General features: G+C 41.5%; 1 protein-coding gene across 5 annotated transcripts in view; it reads left to right on the top strand.

Annotated features, from left to right (window-relative positions):
• The window catches only part of UBE3C (ubiquitin protein ligase E3C), a 202,097-nt gene that overhangs the window by 121,925 nt on the left and 63,919 nt on the right, over positions 1-16,253 (top strand). For all 5 annotated transcript variants that reach the window (XM_035254262.3, XM_078343339.1, XM_078343340.1 and 2 more), the window contains 2 exons: positions 2,030-2,217; positions 13,157-13,243. In XM_035254262.3, the coding sequence (XP_035110153.1) occupies positions 2,030-2,217; positions 13,157-13,243 (275 nt within the window). The remainder of the gene's footprint in view (positions 1-2,029; positions 2,218-13,156; positions 13,244-16,253) is intronic.

The following is a 16,253-nucleotide window of genomic DNA, read 5'->3' as shown; positions in this document are numbered from 1 at the left end:
CTGTGGGCTTTTTCAGCGAGAGAGAGGACAGAGCTTTTCCTAGCTGTGGGTGTGCAAACACGAGGACAGAGCTTTTCCTCGCTGTGGGTGTGCAAACACGACGAAAGCGGAGCACAAGGACCCATGAACCAGGAAGGAGGCTGCAGGCTCTCTTGCTTCTGCTTACACTTTGAACATTTAAGAAGTGGGATCAGTTGCTTGATTTTTAAAATTCTTTATAACCGTAAAAAATATTACTACACTTTAATTCTTTTTTAATACATAAGAGTTTCAAGGTCTGCATATTATATAACTTCATAAATTTGTACTTTATACTTCAGTTTCCTTTTTTCATTTATTCTCTTCATTCTTCCTTTGCCTTGGGTAGTGTCACATTTGGGCTGAGAACTACAGACCCAGTTTTGAACCAGGCACTTGTAGGTTTCACTCCAAGTCATTCTCTCCTTGCCAGGTCTCTTACGTGTATGTTTCTGTGTTGCCTTTTCTTTCCCACAGCACTCAATCATACAGAACCTAATGTGATTGTATGAGATTTTTCCAGGGTCAAAGTTCACCGTTGATAAGCTCTTTTGCCTTTATGTTTCTGTATAATCTGTTCACTTATAACCCATGTATAATTTATTTTAAAATTGTACACCGCAGCTGGGCACGGTGGCTCATGCCTGTAATCCCAGCACTTTGGGAGGCTAAGGCGGGTGGATCATGAGGTCAGGAGATTGAGACCATCCTGGCCAATATGGTGAAACCCCGCCTCTACTAAAAAAATACAAAACTAGCTGGTCGTGGTGGCACGCGCCTGTAGTCCCAAGCTACTTGGGAGGCTGAGGCAGGAGAATTGCCTGAACCTGGGAGGCGGAGGTTGCAGTGAGCCAAGATCGCACCACTGCACTCCAGCCTGGCGCCTGGCGACAGAGCAAGACTCTGTCTCAAAAAAGAAAAAAAAAATTGTACACTACAAAAATAATAATGCTAGGATTCTTCTCTCATTCTCACACTCCTTTTATTAGCTTTGTGTTAAAGATTCAAGTTTGGCAGATGGATTTACTGCTTTTATGTATAAAGCAATGTTTTGTTTGGTAGATTATTTATAAATTACATAAATTGTATTCATCCAAGTTTCCTAACAGGACAGTCAAAATACCTAGTTATATATATTCATATATGCGCATATAGATGAAAAAAGTGTGCATCTTTGCTTACTGCCCCAAATGAGTAAATTGCATATATTGGCTTGAGTTTTACTCAGTGAATCAGATCTTCCGGAGAGATTAAGGTATAAAATAGATTTCTTATGTATAGTCTTTAATTTTAAAAAAATTATTCAGTAGGCTGGGAGCAGTCGCTCATGCCTGTTATCCCAACACTTTGGAAGGCTGACACAGGTGGATCACTTGAGGTCAGGAGTTCAAGACCAGCCTGACCAATATGGTGAAACCCTGTCTCTACTAAAATACAAAAATCAACCATGTGTAGAGGCAGGTAACTGTGGTCCCAGCTACTTGGGAAGCTGAGGCAGGAGAATTGCTTGAACCCAGGAGGTGGAGGTTGCAGTGAGCTGAGATTGTGCCACTGTAGCCCAGCCTGGGCAACAGAGTGAGACTCTGTCTCAAAAAAGAAAAAAAAAAATTGTTTAATATTCTCACTTAATTTGCTTAAACTTGGATCCCAAATTAAAATGAAAATGCCGTCAGATGATAATAGTTTCACTATGTATGCTTGTGTTAGTACAACTTGTTTTTAAAAAAATATAGGAGATGAGGTTTTTTTCAAAATGTAAATACTGAAAATACTGTTATGTCATAAGCAAAAACTGAGTATTCACAGTTTGTTACTGTGCTGGGCAAAATGGATGCCTGCTGGTGACTGGATCCCTAGACGATTTCACACTAGGTTCATTTGATGTGGATAATTTGGAGATGATGCCTGTCTTTCTTTACCTGAAGAAAAATGTGATTTTGTGTATGTTTGTAGTATAGAAGACGTTCAGTTAAGCAAGTGTATGGAGATTGATTGTTCTGGTGTGTTCTAGGAGGATGGCAGACTGTCAGTACAATATATAACAGAGGAATGTCTGAAGAAGCTGGACACGAAGCAGCAGACCAACACTCTGCTCAACCTGGTGTGGAGGGACTCTGCGAGTGAGGAGGTCTTCACCACCATGGCCTCTGTCTGCCACACGCTGATGGTGCAGCACCGCATGATGGTACCCAAAGTCAGGCGAGTCTGTGGGCATCTGTGCCAGGTGGCGCCAGCTGGAGAACATACCTTCCTCCCTGGGAATGGCTCTCTTTTATCTGCTCTTTTCTGGTAGAATATGATGTAGGATATTACACTGTTGAGGCGTTTCATAAAAAATAGTTGGTGTGGCCAGGCATGGTGGTTCACGCCTGTAATGCCAGCACTTTGGGAGGCCGAGACAGGTGGATCACCTGAGGTCAGGAGTTGGAGACCAGCCTGGCCAACATGGCGAAACCCTGTCTCTACTAAATAATACAAAAATTAGCTGGGCATGGTGGGGTACGTCTGTAATCCCAGCTATTCGGGAAGCTGAGATAGGAGAATCGCTTGATCTTGGGAGGCAGAGGTTGCAGTGAGCTGAGATTGCACCATTGCACTATAGCCTGGATGACAGACCAAGACTCCGTTTCCAAAAAAAAAAAGTTTATGTTTTTCTTTTCTAAACCAACAAATACTGAGATTTTTTCCTGGCCTGTGAGCCTCTGAAGTACCCGGTGTGTAATATTTCCCGTACTACCTTAGGTATACGAGTTTATTCACCCATTTGAAAGGTTGGACTCATACCTGCATTAGTGAACCACTGTGTTACATATCTTCTTAGGCTTTTTTCCTAGTACCCTCTTTTATGGGGTTTTGTTTTGCTTTTCAGACATCATCTCACTCTATTTCCCAGAGTGCAGTAGTATGAGCATAGCTCACTGCAGCCTTCACTTCTTGGGCTCAGGCCATCCTCCCACCGCAGCCTCCTGAGTAGCTGGGACCATAGGTGTGCACCACCACACCTGGTCAATTTTTTTTGTAGAGACAGGGTCTCACTGTGTTGCCCAGACTGTCTCGAACTCCAGGGCTCAAGTGATCCTCTTGCCTCAGCCTCCCAAAGTACTGGGATCATAGCGGTGAGCACTACACTGGGCCTTCGTAGTATCCTTTAATTAGATTGTCCCTCATAATTTATTACTAAAAGTGAATTTTTGTTTTTTGGCCTTTGAAATAAACTTTTGGTTCAGACAAAACTTGCAAGTTAAAGATATGGCCAAGTTGTGCTTAATTGTGATAGTAATCTTGAACTATTTTATTGCCCTCCATTTTGAGTGATACATTAGTGGTTTCTTGAGAATTGAACAGAAAAATACTCAATTGGATACAGCGCAAAATCTATGTAGTAGTTCTACTGGGACCTGAGGGACTGATGTCACACAGGCAAGCTGTCAGTAAGTAAGCAGGTCTGACACTGACTCATGTTACCCCACAGAATTCTCTGTGTTTATAAAATGCCACCCATTACATGAAAAGAGTGATCTCTGTTGGTTAGGAAAGCATTCTTTGAAATGAGCTGTAAGTCAGGAGCCCATAGGTTGAAATGGCCTTGTAAACACTAATGTAGCCAACTAACGAGGTGCTGTCTTCACTCACTGGTGTTTATTACTGTTGGAGGAAGCAGATGTCAGTGAAACAGTGGCTCCTAGATGAGGTCATTAGCTCTTTGCTGGCTAATTGCATGAGAGCAGGATGTGAGATCTGAGGATCGGAGTGGCTGAACCAGGATTCTTGCTTTTATTGTGGCACACAGCCCATTGCTGTGGATAGTAATTGCTGGATTTAAATGTATCACTGCCCTGGTCTGAGGTTTACTAGAGAACTGCTTCCAAAAGGTGTTTAATGGGTGAAGGAACTTTCTGTGTAGGCTTGATTTTATGAGTACAACACCTATTTCCTCTAAGAAACTACTCTAGGAATTTTATTTATGGCTTAAACATATTAGGTTCTAATATTTAGAAAAAGCAAGTAGGCTTACTTTAACTGTTAGAGATTTTAGCTGCTTTCAATTTTGATTTTTTTAATCAGTATTTAAAAGATGATTAGTATATTCTCAGGTTGATAACTCATTCTCAAGCCCTCACTGATTAATACTAGTCCCTCTTATTTTCAAGGTTAGGATTTGCCATTTAATTTCTGCTTGACGTTGATTGTCAGGTGTTCAAATGAATGTGGAGGCCTTTGTACCCTGACGTGGAGAGATTTCCAAGATGTATACAAGAAAACAAGGAAGAGCCAGGACAGTGTCAATGAGAACCTGCTGCTTCTGTCAGAACGATAGAAAAAAAATGTATATTCATACTGCATAAAGAAACTCATAAAACTGAACTGCTGAGGAAGCTGAGGCTGGAGCACAAGTGGTCTTCTGAGTACACTGTTTCATATCACTGAGTTCTGGGTTGGGTGAATGACTTACTCTTTTTAAGCTGGTTAAATATTAAATGATTTGGCAGCTCCTTTTTTGAGAGGAAATTTTATATTAATATTGCACTTGGAAATTTGGATTTAACATTTTTAATATCCATTATTTTTAAATGCGAGTAAATATTCTTTGGCTATATTAGAAGAGGGGAAAAATGAAGTCTCTCCTCCAGTATCAGACAAATAAGAAAGGGTACCAAAGACAGCCTCTTAGAAAGTGTTCCGCTTTCATCCTGGTGTACTTGGGGTTTCGGTGTTGTACTGACTGCCCGGCTCAGCACCATGACGTTCCTGGCCTTTGTGTGTATTTGATGTTCCTCGTCCTTCTTTTTCCTGAACGTCTTTGACCCGCTTCTTTCACAGGCACCGTATTTGCTTGATTTTTCTTCTATTTGGGCTTCTCAGTTCCCTTTGTGGGTTTTTCTTCCCCGCCCCACCCCCTTCAGTGTTTCCTAAACTTCTTTTTGTATTTTTTAGTTGTTTTTTATAGACAGAGTCTTGCTTTGTTGCCCAGACTGGAGTGGAATGGCCTGGTTTTGGCTCACTGCAGCCTCCACCTCCCGGATTCAAGTGATTCTCGTGCCTCAGCCTCTCGAGTAGCTGGGATTACAGGCACCTGCCACCATACCCTGCTAATTTTTGTATTTTTAGCATTGACAGGGTTTCACCATGTTGGCCAGGCTGGTATCGAACTCCTGACCTCAGGTGATCTGCCTGCCTCAGCCTCCCAAAGTGCTGGGATTATAGGCATGAGCCACTGCACCTGGCTCAGCTTTTTAGGTCTTTCTTTGGTTCTCTGGGTGATCTCTCTCATACAAGTGGCTTCAGCTATGTTCTAGTGACTCAACATTTGTGTCTTCAGTTTAAATAACTTTCTGGAGCTCCAGATGCAAGTACACCTGCTTAATAGGAGATGTCCCCAGGACGTCTCCTCTGTCCCCTTCCAGGGACTGAAGTTCACTCCAACATCTCTCCCTCGTAAGTGCCTCCTTTCTGTCCCTATTTTGGTGAACAGCCCCGTCATCCACTTGGTTGTCTATACCTGCAACCTGAAGCTGCAGTGTCCTGCATGGTAGCCACCAGTGATGTGTGTTTCACATTGAATTAAATACAAACACAGACTCAGGTCCTCAGCTACCCAAGCCACATGTGGACAGTGCTGCCCAGGGTTTCGGCTCGGTCACTCCCCCAGTGGTGCTTGAGAGCTGTGTTCTTTATGTCATGGTTTGCCAGCCTGAGTGTGGAAAATAGAACCCTGCTTGTTGCGTTCTGTTGAACAGTGTAGACGCCCTTTGCGTTTAGGAACAAATTCACATTCCCTAGATGACTGATTTGTGCAGTATCCCCTTCTCATCAAGCATTTGTTTACCTCTCACCTTTATTTTTAGCACAAAATACCTTTTCTCCAACCATAAACGAGGCAAAAAGGCATCGCTGGCATTTCCTGGTCGCGCTCGTTTCTGCCCGCACGGTGTTCCCGCCCTTTCCTTTTGCATGTGCCAGTCGCTTCCAGTTCATGTCTAGGCTGGCCTGTTCTTGAGGCCTTGGCTCTTTTAACCCACTGATGGACGGAAAGGTTTGGAAGCAGAATCTTGAAGATAGTGTTTCGGGGTCAAGGAGGTTGATGTTATAATTTGCCTGTAGTCTTCACATAAACCATAAGGCACCACCAGTTTTATTTCAACACATGCTTGATTTTTCCACCAAAATCTAGTACAGTGAGGCAGCTCAATTATGTCTTCTGTTATTAATCACTGTGACTTAAGCAGTGATATGCCCACCCTCGATGTGCAGTGCTGCTTCTGTGTGTGTGACTGTGTGTGTGGTGTTTGTTTTGCCTTTATTTTTGTTTTTGTTTTGAGACAAGGTCTTACTTTGTCACCCAAGCTAGAGTGCTGTGGCATGATCTCAACTCATTGAAACCTCTGCTGCCCGGGCTCAGGTGGTCCTCCTACCTCAGCGCCCTTGAGTAACTGGGACTATGGGCGTGCCACCCCACCTGGATCATTCTTTGTATTTTTTGTAGAAAGTGGGTTTTGCTGTATTGCCCAAGCTGCTCTCAACACCTCGGCCCAAGCCATCTGCTTGTCTCAGAGTGCTGGGATTGCAGGTGCGAGCCACTGTGCCCGGCCCCCCGTGTGCTTTCTAAGCAGTTCTTTGCCATGTGTTTTCCAAGAACTGTGATGTATTTGGTGATGATGAATGCTGTGTAGCTTTGAGAGATTTATAACTTCATATCTCATAATTCGGGATTAATGATGACACAGATGACTTCATTGGAGAAAAATACAGATTTATTTTTCATTATATGCAGAATTCGAGAGAGAAGTATATATACTATTTATGTGTTTGTAAACAAGTTTTTGTAATATTTTAGAAAAAATATTGAGGATGTACCTGGTGAGATATAAATGAATTTTGCCTGTGATTTCATGGTTGCTCTCATTATCAGTGATATTTTCAGTATAATCAATAAAATTAATCAGCTATTGATTCATGTTAAAATTTGCATTCCGTTTCATGAAGTTCAAATAACGTTGATGAGCTTTTAAACATTTCAACACATAGTTATAAACTAATTTTCATTAGTTATTGTTAGACATATCAAATTAATAAAGTAGACTTGTTTTAGTCAGTGTGAGCAATACAATTTGTAGTGAGTTCTGAATCTTTTTTTTTCACCATTTCATATTTAATGATGCTTTCTGTATGGTTTTTTTTTTTTTTTTTTTGTAGGAAGGGAGGAAGGCAGGAAGGGAGGAAAGGTGGAAGGGAGGGAGGAAGGGAAGAAGGGAGAGAAGGGAAGGAAGGAAATCAGGCAGTGAGAGAGACATTGCTGACCTGGATCTAGAGGTCTACAAGTTGATTTCTTTTTTTTTTTTTTTTTTTTTTGAGAGAAGGAAAGAAAAAAAGGAGTTAAGGAGAGGAAGAAAGAGGAAGAAAAAGAGGGAGAGAGAACGGAAACGTTGCCTTATTTTTAAAAAAAATGGGTATTAATAATGGCCAATCAATATTTCATTTAAACCTATGAGTAGGTGTGATGTGGTATTGACAAGAATGTATATTTTGTGTATTTAAAGTGGAGAGCTCTATAAATATTTATTAAGTTTATTTGTTCCGGATCTGAGTTCGAGTCCTTGATATCCTTATTAATTTTCTGTCTCATTGAGTCTAAGTCTCTATGTATCTGGGTGTTAGGATCGTTAGCTCTTGTTGTTGCATTGATCCTTTTACCACTATATCTTTGTTGCTTTAAAATCTATTTTATCTGATACGAGAATTGCAACTCCTGCTTTTTATTTATTTATTTATTTTTGCTCTCCATTTGGTTGGTAAATCTTTCTCCATCCCTTTGTTTTGAGTCTTTGTGTATCCTTGCATGTGTTTCTGCTTGTAGAGTTTCTGCTGAGAGATCTGCTGTAAGTCTGATAGGCTTGCCTTTGTGGGTAACATGACCTTTCTCTCTGGCTACCCTTAGTATTTTCTCCTTCGTTTCAACCCTGATGAATCTGACGATTATGTGCCTTGGGGTTGCTCTTCTTGAGGAATATCTTTGTGGTGTTCTCTGTATTACCTGGGGTTGAATGTTGACCTGCTTTGCTAGTTCAGGAAAATTTTCCTGAATAATATCCTGAAGAATATTTTCCAGCTTGGATTCATTCTCTCCGTCGCATTCAGGTACACCTATCAAATGTAAATTTGGTCTTTTCACATAGTTTCACATTTCTTGGAGACTTTGCTCATTCCTTTTTATCCTTTTTTCTCTAATCTTGTCTTCTCGTTTTATTTCATTAAGTTGGACTTCGACCTCTGATATCCTTTCTTCTGCTTGAACAATTCGAGTGTTTAAACCTGTGCATACTTCTCGGAGTTCCCGTATTGTATTCTTCAGTTCCATTAATTCACTTATATTCCTCTCTAAGTTGTCTATTCTCATTAGGATTTCCTCAAACCTTTTTTCAAAGTTCTTAGTGTCTTTACATTGGGCTACAATATGTACTTTTAACTCACAGAAGTTTCTTATTATCCAACTTCTGAAGCCTGATTCTGTTAATGGGATGCGCTCGTTCTCCGTCAAGCCTTGTTCCCTTGTTGATGAGGAACTGTGATCCTCTTTAGAGGGAGAGGCATTCTGATTTTGAGTATTCTCAGCCTTTTTACACTGGTTTCTTCCCATCATTGTAAATTTATTCACCTGTCGTCTTTGTAATTACCAACTTTCAAATTAGGTCTCTTGAGTGGACGTCCAAGTTGTTAATTCCCAGGGCTGAAAACGAGCAACCCACTGCGTCGGCCAAAACAGCAGCGTTAAGACTGATGGTGCTTTTCTGCCCGGGAATCTCCAGTCTGGCTTCCTTCTTGAGTCTGTAATAGGCGACTCTGCCTTCCCGGAGCCCCAAACGTCGGTCAGAAGGGGAACCAGTCCTGTTTACTCTGCACCAAGAGCTGCGGCGCTGAGGTGCCAGCAAAACCGCTGCGCCGGCCACAAGAGTTTGTGCTGGCGACCTGTGCGGCTCCTCCACTGGGAATCTTCTGCTCTGTGAGTGACAAAAATTTGTCTGAAAGTGTGGCGTCCTCTCGTTCTCTGCGCTTTCACTGGGCGCTGCAATCCTGAGATGTTAGCAATCAGCCATCTTGGATCGTTCCCTTCATTGCTGGGCTTCAAGAATGTCCTGGAGTCTATGAATCTTCAAACACCATCAAGTCACAGAGCGATGGAGGCTGAGACTGTGGCAGAATCACCGAGACCTCTGAAACGAGGACACAGGGCGGTAAAGAACCAGCCCCGAGTTCTGACTGGAGCGAGACACAAAGGCCGAGTTCTGAATCTGTAAAGAAGTTTCAAAACATTTGTGAATAATTTCTTCACGGGAAATACGAGTAAACCTGGAAGAAGCATATACCGCCAAAGTGATTCTAAATCCCTCCTACATTTTTAAAGTTTTCTTTTAAGATAGTGTTACGAAATAGTAAGAGAAGGGGCTTCTTTTTCGATCCACCATCTGTGGTGGGACCTCCACCAAAATGCAGATTTTTGTAAAAACCCTATGGGGAAGACCGTTAACCTCAAGGTTGAATCCTCAGATACCATAGAAAATGTAAAGGCCAAGATCCAGGATAAGGAAGGATTTCCTCCTGATCATCAAAGACTGATCTCTGCTGGCACGCAACTGGAAGATGGACATACTTTGTCTAACTACAGCATTCAGAAGCAGTCTGTTCTTCATCCTGTGTTGAGATACATGGTGGTGCTAAGAAAAGGAAGAAGTTTTACACCACTCCCAAGAAGAATAAGCACAAGAGAAAGAAGGTGAAGCTGGCTGTCCTGAAATATTGTAAGGTGGATGAGAATGGCTGAATTAGTCACCTTCGTTGAGAGTGCCCTTCTGATAACTGTGGTGCTGGAGTGTTTATGGTGAGCCACTTTGACAGATATTATTGTGGCCAATATTGTCTGACTTACTGCTTCAGCAAACCAGAAGACAAGTGACTATGTGTGAGTTAACAAAAGACACGAACTTAAAAAAAAGTAAGAGAAGGGATTATTAAAGAAGACATTTTCGGTAATGAATGCCACTTTCCCCATTTTAATTTAAACAGTATGAGGGAAAGTATATTTTCTGAATCTGTAAATCTTTGAATAAAGAAAATCAATTACCAGTAAAAGGGGGCTGCCTGTTTAAATTGGTTGTGGTTTTAATACTGGAATTGAACACATCTGAGTATCTAAAGCTCGTCTTCTGTTCTTAGCTACTCGTTTGTGAAGAACAATTTTTAGCAGCTTGTCTCAAGATTAAACGTACCTTAAAATTTTTATTACTAAGGACATTTGGAATTTATTTTGAATCTTGCATTATCTGATATGAATTATATATCTGTTTTATTGCTTTTTGTGGTATTAGAAGTCTCCAGTAATATTTTTTTAAAAAGAAAAATGTTAGCAGAAAAACAAAAATGATTGCATTTGTACTTGTGCACTAGAAGAGTTAGGTAAATCATTGGGTGTCTCCTTGTATTTCTTTTACCATGACACCTTGACTGAGAGAGGAATTCTCAGAGGATGCCTTGCGGTAGCAGTCTCACTCTTTGTGTGTGAGCCAGTGTCTTCCATTGTGTTCTCTTTTGTAATTCAGAGTCCCCTTGGAAAACTGGCCTGAATTTATGACCCGGATTGGAAATTGCTCTTTACTGATTAACTCATAGGATTGTTACAGCTAAATAAAGCCTAATCAGCAATTTTTAATCCATCCTGCTGTGGGAAAAGAATGTCACTTTTTTACCTTTTAGAAGTAGAGCCCCAAACCTTCAGAGATTTTTTCTTTTATTATTTTTCGAGAGGGAGTCTTGCTCTGTCACCCAGGCTGCAGTGCAGTGGTGCAGTCTCAGCTCACTGCAATGTCCACCTCCTGGGTTCAAGCAAATCTCCTGCCTCAGCCTTCTGAGCAGCTGGGATACTGGTGTGCCACCACGCCTGGCTAATTTTTGTATTTTTAGTAGAGACATGGTTTCACCATGTTGACCAGGCTGGTCTCGAACTCCTGACTGCAAATGATCTACCCGCCTCAGCCTTCCAAAGTACTGGGATTACAGGTGTGTGCCACCACCCTGGCCATATTTGAGAGTGAATTTTGAGTGGAAATTTGTTTGAACACTAATGACAGCATACTTAATTACATGTCTTAATTGGTCTCCTTTAACTGGTATTATTACCATTATTCATTTTTCCAATAATTTTTTTTAAAAATAATACTTGTTGGAGACTCCATTTGAGTTTCTGCTCTTGCTGGAATGAATGCAGTGTGTCCCCACTTTGTCATGTTGTGTGACTGACAAACATCAGGTATGTTTTCATAAAACCGTAATACTTGTGAGCTGAAAGGACCTTAGAGCAGATGTATCGCTGCCCCTTCATTTTCTTATGGAAACATTGCTTTTAGCCAACATGACGTTGGAAAGATGGCTAGGCTAAATGATCTGGTAGATTCTTTCTAGCCTAACGTTTCTGATTGTAGGGAAATTTCCCATCCTCTTCTCATGTCTCCACTGTTTTTTCAGTGTTGTACCCTTATTGCCATCTGGATATCTCAAAATGTGTTACATTAAAATAAGAACGGAGTTATTGTTTTTTAAACAGTGCTCCATAATTCCTATGGTGTACCCAGAAGTGCCAATATGGAACAGTGCATTTGATGTCGAACAGCCAAATATGAGATGTCGAATTGGATTTTGAAAGACCTCTTAAAAAAATGTTAGTGCTAGCTGATGACGCCATTGTGGCTAAAATGTTTTCTGTCGTGGACATGCAGTATGCAGCACAGAGCTGAACACTCAGGACATTCTTCACAAAGTTCATCTTTTTAATCTAATATTATAGAGGAGTTGTTTTAATTTTAATTTTCTTTATTTGAGATAGGATCTCACTGTCACACAGGCTGGAGTGCTGCGGTACAATCTCAGCCTCGACCTACCAGGCTCTATCAATCCTCCTAACTCAACCTAATTTGTAGCTGGGACTGCAGGCGCATGCCACCACACTCAGCTTACTTTTCATAGAGACGAGGTCTTACCACATTGCCCAGGCTGGTCTTAAACTCCTGGGCTTAAGCAATGTGCCTGGCCTAAAAATCTTCAAGGTACATTTTTTAGGTGTTTTTTTTTTTAGGTGAAATCTTGCTCTGTCACCAGACTGGAGTGCAGTGGCACAATCTTGGCTCACTGCAGTCTCCACCTCCCAGAGTCAAGTGATTTTCCTGCCTCAGCCTCTCAAGTAGCTGAGATTACAGGCGCATGCCACCTTGCACAGCTAGTTTTTGTATTTTTAGTAGAGATGGGGTTACACCATGTTGCCCAGGGTGGTCTTGATCTCCTGACCTCATGATCTGCCTGCCTCAGTCTTCCAAAGTGCTAGGATTACAGGAGTGAGCCACCACACCCGGCCTAGATTTTTTATGAGATGTTGACAGCACATTTTTTTATATTTCAAGAAAAGTGACTTGAGTCAGTCACTAAACATTTTACAAATTTTAAACATAAGTAGGCCAGCTACAGTGGCTCATGCCTGTAATCCCAGCACTTTGGGATGCTGAGGTGGGTGGATCACATGAGGCCAGGAGTTCAAGGCCAGTCTGGCCAGCATGATGAAACCCCTTCTCTACTAAAAATATAAAAATTAACCAGGCACGATGGCAGGCACCTGTAATCCCAGCTACATAGGAGGCTGAGGTAGGAGAATTGCCTGAACCCAGGAGGTGGAGGTTGCAGTGAGCCAAGATTGCACCCCTGCAGTCCAGCCTGGGCAACAGAGCAAAACCCTGTCTCAAAAAGTATAAGCAGTAATAACACTAGTAATACATAGTAGTATGATATAGTAATACGCTATGTAGCAGATGGGGAGCAGACTCCAATTGTGAATGAAAACAGTTATCTTTATCTTTTGGAGTAGGTCTCACAGCCACAGGGAAGGGCTTTCCTAGCTTGGTAACAGTGCAGATTGACACCTTTGGGAACTGTGTCTCAGTGTCCTCATCAAATGGCTGGTTGTCTGAGGCAGCTTTTTATGGTATTAGGACAGAGATTTGCTAAATTGTACATTTATCTTCAATGTATACCTTTTTTTTAAGGAAATGTTTTGAGTCACTGTTTGCTTACTGTTGTGTGTTTTTCCCCTGTTCCTTTTTAGGCTTCTCTACAGTTTAGCCTTTAACGCCAGGTTTCTGAGACATCTTTGGTTTCTAATATCTTCCATGACAACACGGATGATCACAGGGTATGTATTACAGGGACGCACAGATTGAGCTCAAGGGCGCAGGAAGCGATCACAGGGTATGTATTACAGGGACGCACAGATTGAGCTCAAGGGCGCAGGAAGTGATCACAGGGTATGTATTACAGGGACGCACAGATTGAGCTCAAGGGCACAGGAAGTGGCAGCCTCATCAAAAATGTTGCCAGAATCTGTTTTCAGTCCTGCTTATACTGGGCTTACTTCAAATTAGAAGAAAAATTCCAGGTGGTCTCAGTTGCACAAGAAGAAAAATCAGTGTCGAATCTTACAGTTACTCATCTGTATATTTACTGAGAGTATGGTTTTATCTGAGGGCATGTTTGCTTTCAATATCGTAGTCATTTTTTAAAAAAGGAGACATTTGGAAATTTCTTTGCTCTACATGACTTTACTATCCGTTTGACAGTGACAGTAGAGATTTGAGGTAAATTTAAGACTGCCACAAGCATTAGAACAATTAGATGTTGCTTTCTAAACATTTGTTGAAATAATTCGATTTTCCGTATTTGAATCATGTAATTTAAAAAGTAGTGTCTTTGACATATTTTTTGATTGTTTGTTTGTTACAGTGTCTTGCTCTGTTGCCCTGGCATGAGTGCAGTGGCACAATTTTGGCTCACTGCAACCTCTGCCTCTCAGGTTCAAGTGATTCTCCTGCCACAGCCTCCCAAGTAACTAGGATTACAAGCACCGCAACCATGCCTAGCGCATATATATATATGGGTAGGAATTTCATACTTAAAATCTTTCATGGTAAACTGACTTAGCCCATTACTCTGTTGAGTTTTTCCTCTGTCAGAAGTCCAAGCCACCTGGGCGTGGTGGCTTACACCTGTAATTCCAGCACTTTGGGAGGCCAAGGCTGATGGATCACCTGAGATCAGGAGTTCAAAACCAGCCTGGCCAATATGGTGAAACCCTGTCTCTACTAAAAATTCAAAAATTAGCTGGACGTGGTGGGGCGTGCCTGTAATCCCAGGTACTCAGGAAGCTGAGGCAGGGTAATCACTTGAACCTGGGAGGCAGAGGTTGCACTGAGCCAAGACCATGCCACTGTACTTCAGCCTGGGCGAGAACAAGACTGTCTTTCAAAAAAAAAAAAATTCTAAGCCAATTTTCCGTGTACTGGAATAGGAAAAGATGAAGTGTAATTGAGTGAATTGGAGAGCTGCAGCTGCATGTCCTGCTATGATAGTGGCAGTGATAGCAGCGCCATTACTGTCTACATGCCGTGAACCAGCTCCTTCTGTGCTTGGAAGACACATCGCAGTTGTAGGGCAAGAGTGTAGAAAATGGTCTGTTTGCCTTTTTAGGAGCAAGAAGTTAGCACAAATAATTTTTGATGGTTGGGGTGAGATATCCAGAATATAAACACACACTCATCTGCAATCTGACTTGCTCTGTGCAGTGCTAATGAAAACTCTTGTGTTGAGATTTCTGGATTCCGAGCTTTTTCGTGCAATATGTAGAGCCAAAGATACTCATATGTTAGTGCCTTTCAGCCAAGCGCAGTCAGCCCCTTTATGATGGAACTGGTGTTCAAATCATCTGGACAAAGCAGTCATACTACGAAAGGGGAACGTCAGTTTATCAATAGTACTGCATATTACTTTCATGGTTCTGCGTTGAGTCTTAAGTGAGGAAAGGGAGTTTTAACGCTGCCACTGTGGCTGGTGAGACTCATAAAGGTGAAGTGCGTTATCCTGTGTCAACGGTGAGTGGCTAAGCAGAGATGAAAGACGCCTAGCATGATTTACTGTCTTGAAAAATTCTTTTCTTTCATTTCCAAACCAAAATACAAGGTTTTAGCTGTGTTTTTTTGGTGCATTTCAGCCGCTCCTGACTATGCCAGCCTTGGCTTTCATTAGTGACGGGTTTGTTTTGGGTAGAAGGAGATTGAGAATCATTAGGACAGGAAATTATCATTTACCCATAAGTGCCCCAGCTTAGCAACAGAGACATTGTCCTGGTTCTGCCTGATAATTGCTTATTTGTTTATGGCATTTGTCTCTTGCTAAGGAAATGGAGTCATAGTGTGTGAAAGAAAAGTGGGATATTGTTAATTAAATTATTAGTACTATTTTATGTTTGGTAGTTTGAGAATTTGAATGTCTCTTTACTTGTTTAATTTATTAAAAGGAAGTCCCTCAGAAAACTGACAGTGTATTAATACATTCTCAATACAAATGCTCCTTAAGGTACAATGGGGCTGTGTCCTAATAAACCCATTGTAAGTTGAAAATATCACAAGTTGAAATGCATATAAGACACCTTGCCCGCTGAGGCCTCATAGCTTAGCCTAGCCTAGCTAAAACGTGCTCAAAACATGTACATTAGCCTTAGCCTACAGCTAGGCAAAATCATCAGACTCAAGGCCAGTTTTATAAAGTGTTGACTGTCTCGTGTAATTTATTGAATATTGTTCTGAAAGTGACAAAACAGAGTAGTTCACGGTTTCTGCAGAATGGGAGTCGCCTTTGATTATCATAAAGTTGCAGAATCCTAAGTTGAACCATTGTGAGTCAGGACCATCTGTATATGTCTCACATTTCCTACTGGGAATAAAATTTAAAGTGAAATGACCGATTTTCTGAAACTGGCACGCAATTTACGTCAAAATAGTTTCGCAGTAAGACTTGCATTGCAAGAACTTTCCCTTTAGTGGGCAGAAGTATCATCAGGGGAGCTGTTAAAATGCAGATTCTCTGCCCTAAGAAACCCTGGATACTGTGACCTCACAGGCTCATCAGGTGATTGAGGTGCAGATGGTTTGGGGGCCAACCAAGAACCACTATTCTTCAGGCTAATCAAGCAGACCGCATTTAAACAATCTCCAGATGGTTAGGGATTGACTCTTGGCACATCAGACATTTTGTAGATAACATCTTTATTCATGTACCTCATTTTCAGTATTCGCTATTGAAATCAGCCAGTTTAGTTTCTTTCTTACTGAAGATGAAGGAACTCATAGCCAGCTGGTTACTGTTTTCTG

Source organism: Callithrix jacchus, chromosome 11 (genome assembly GCF_049354715.1).
Source record: "Callithrix jacchus isolate 240 chromosome 11, calJac240_pri, whole genome shotgun sequence".
Lineage (NCBI taxonomy): Eukaryota > Metazoa > Chordata > Mammalia > Primates > Cebidae > Callithrix > Callithrix jacchus.
This window is presented reverse-complemented; position numbering and strand designations above follow the sequence as displayed.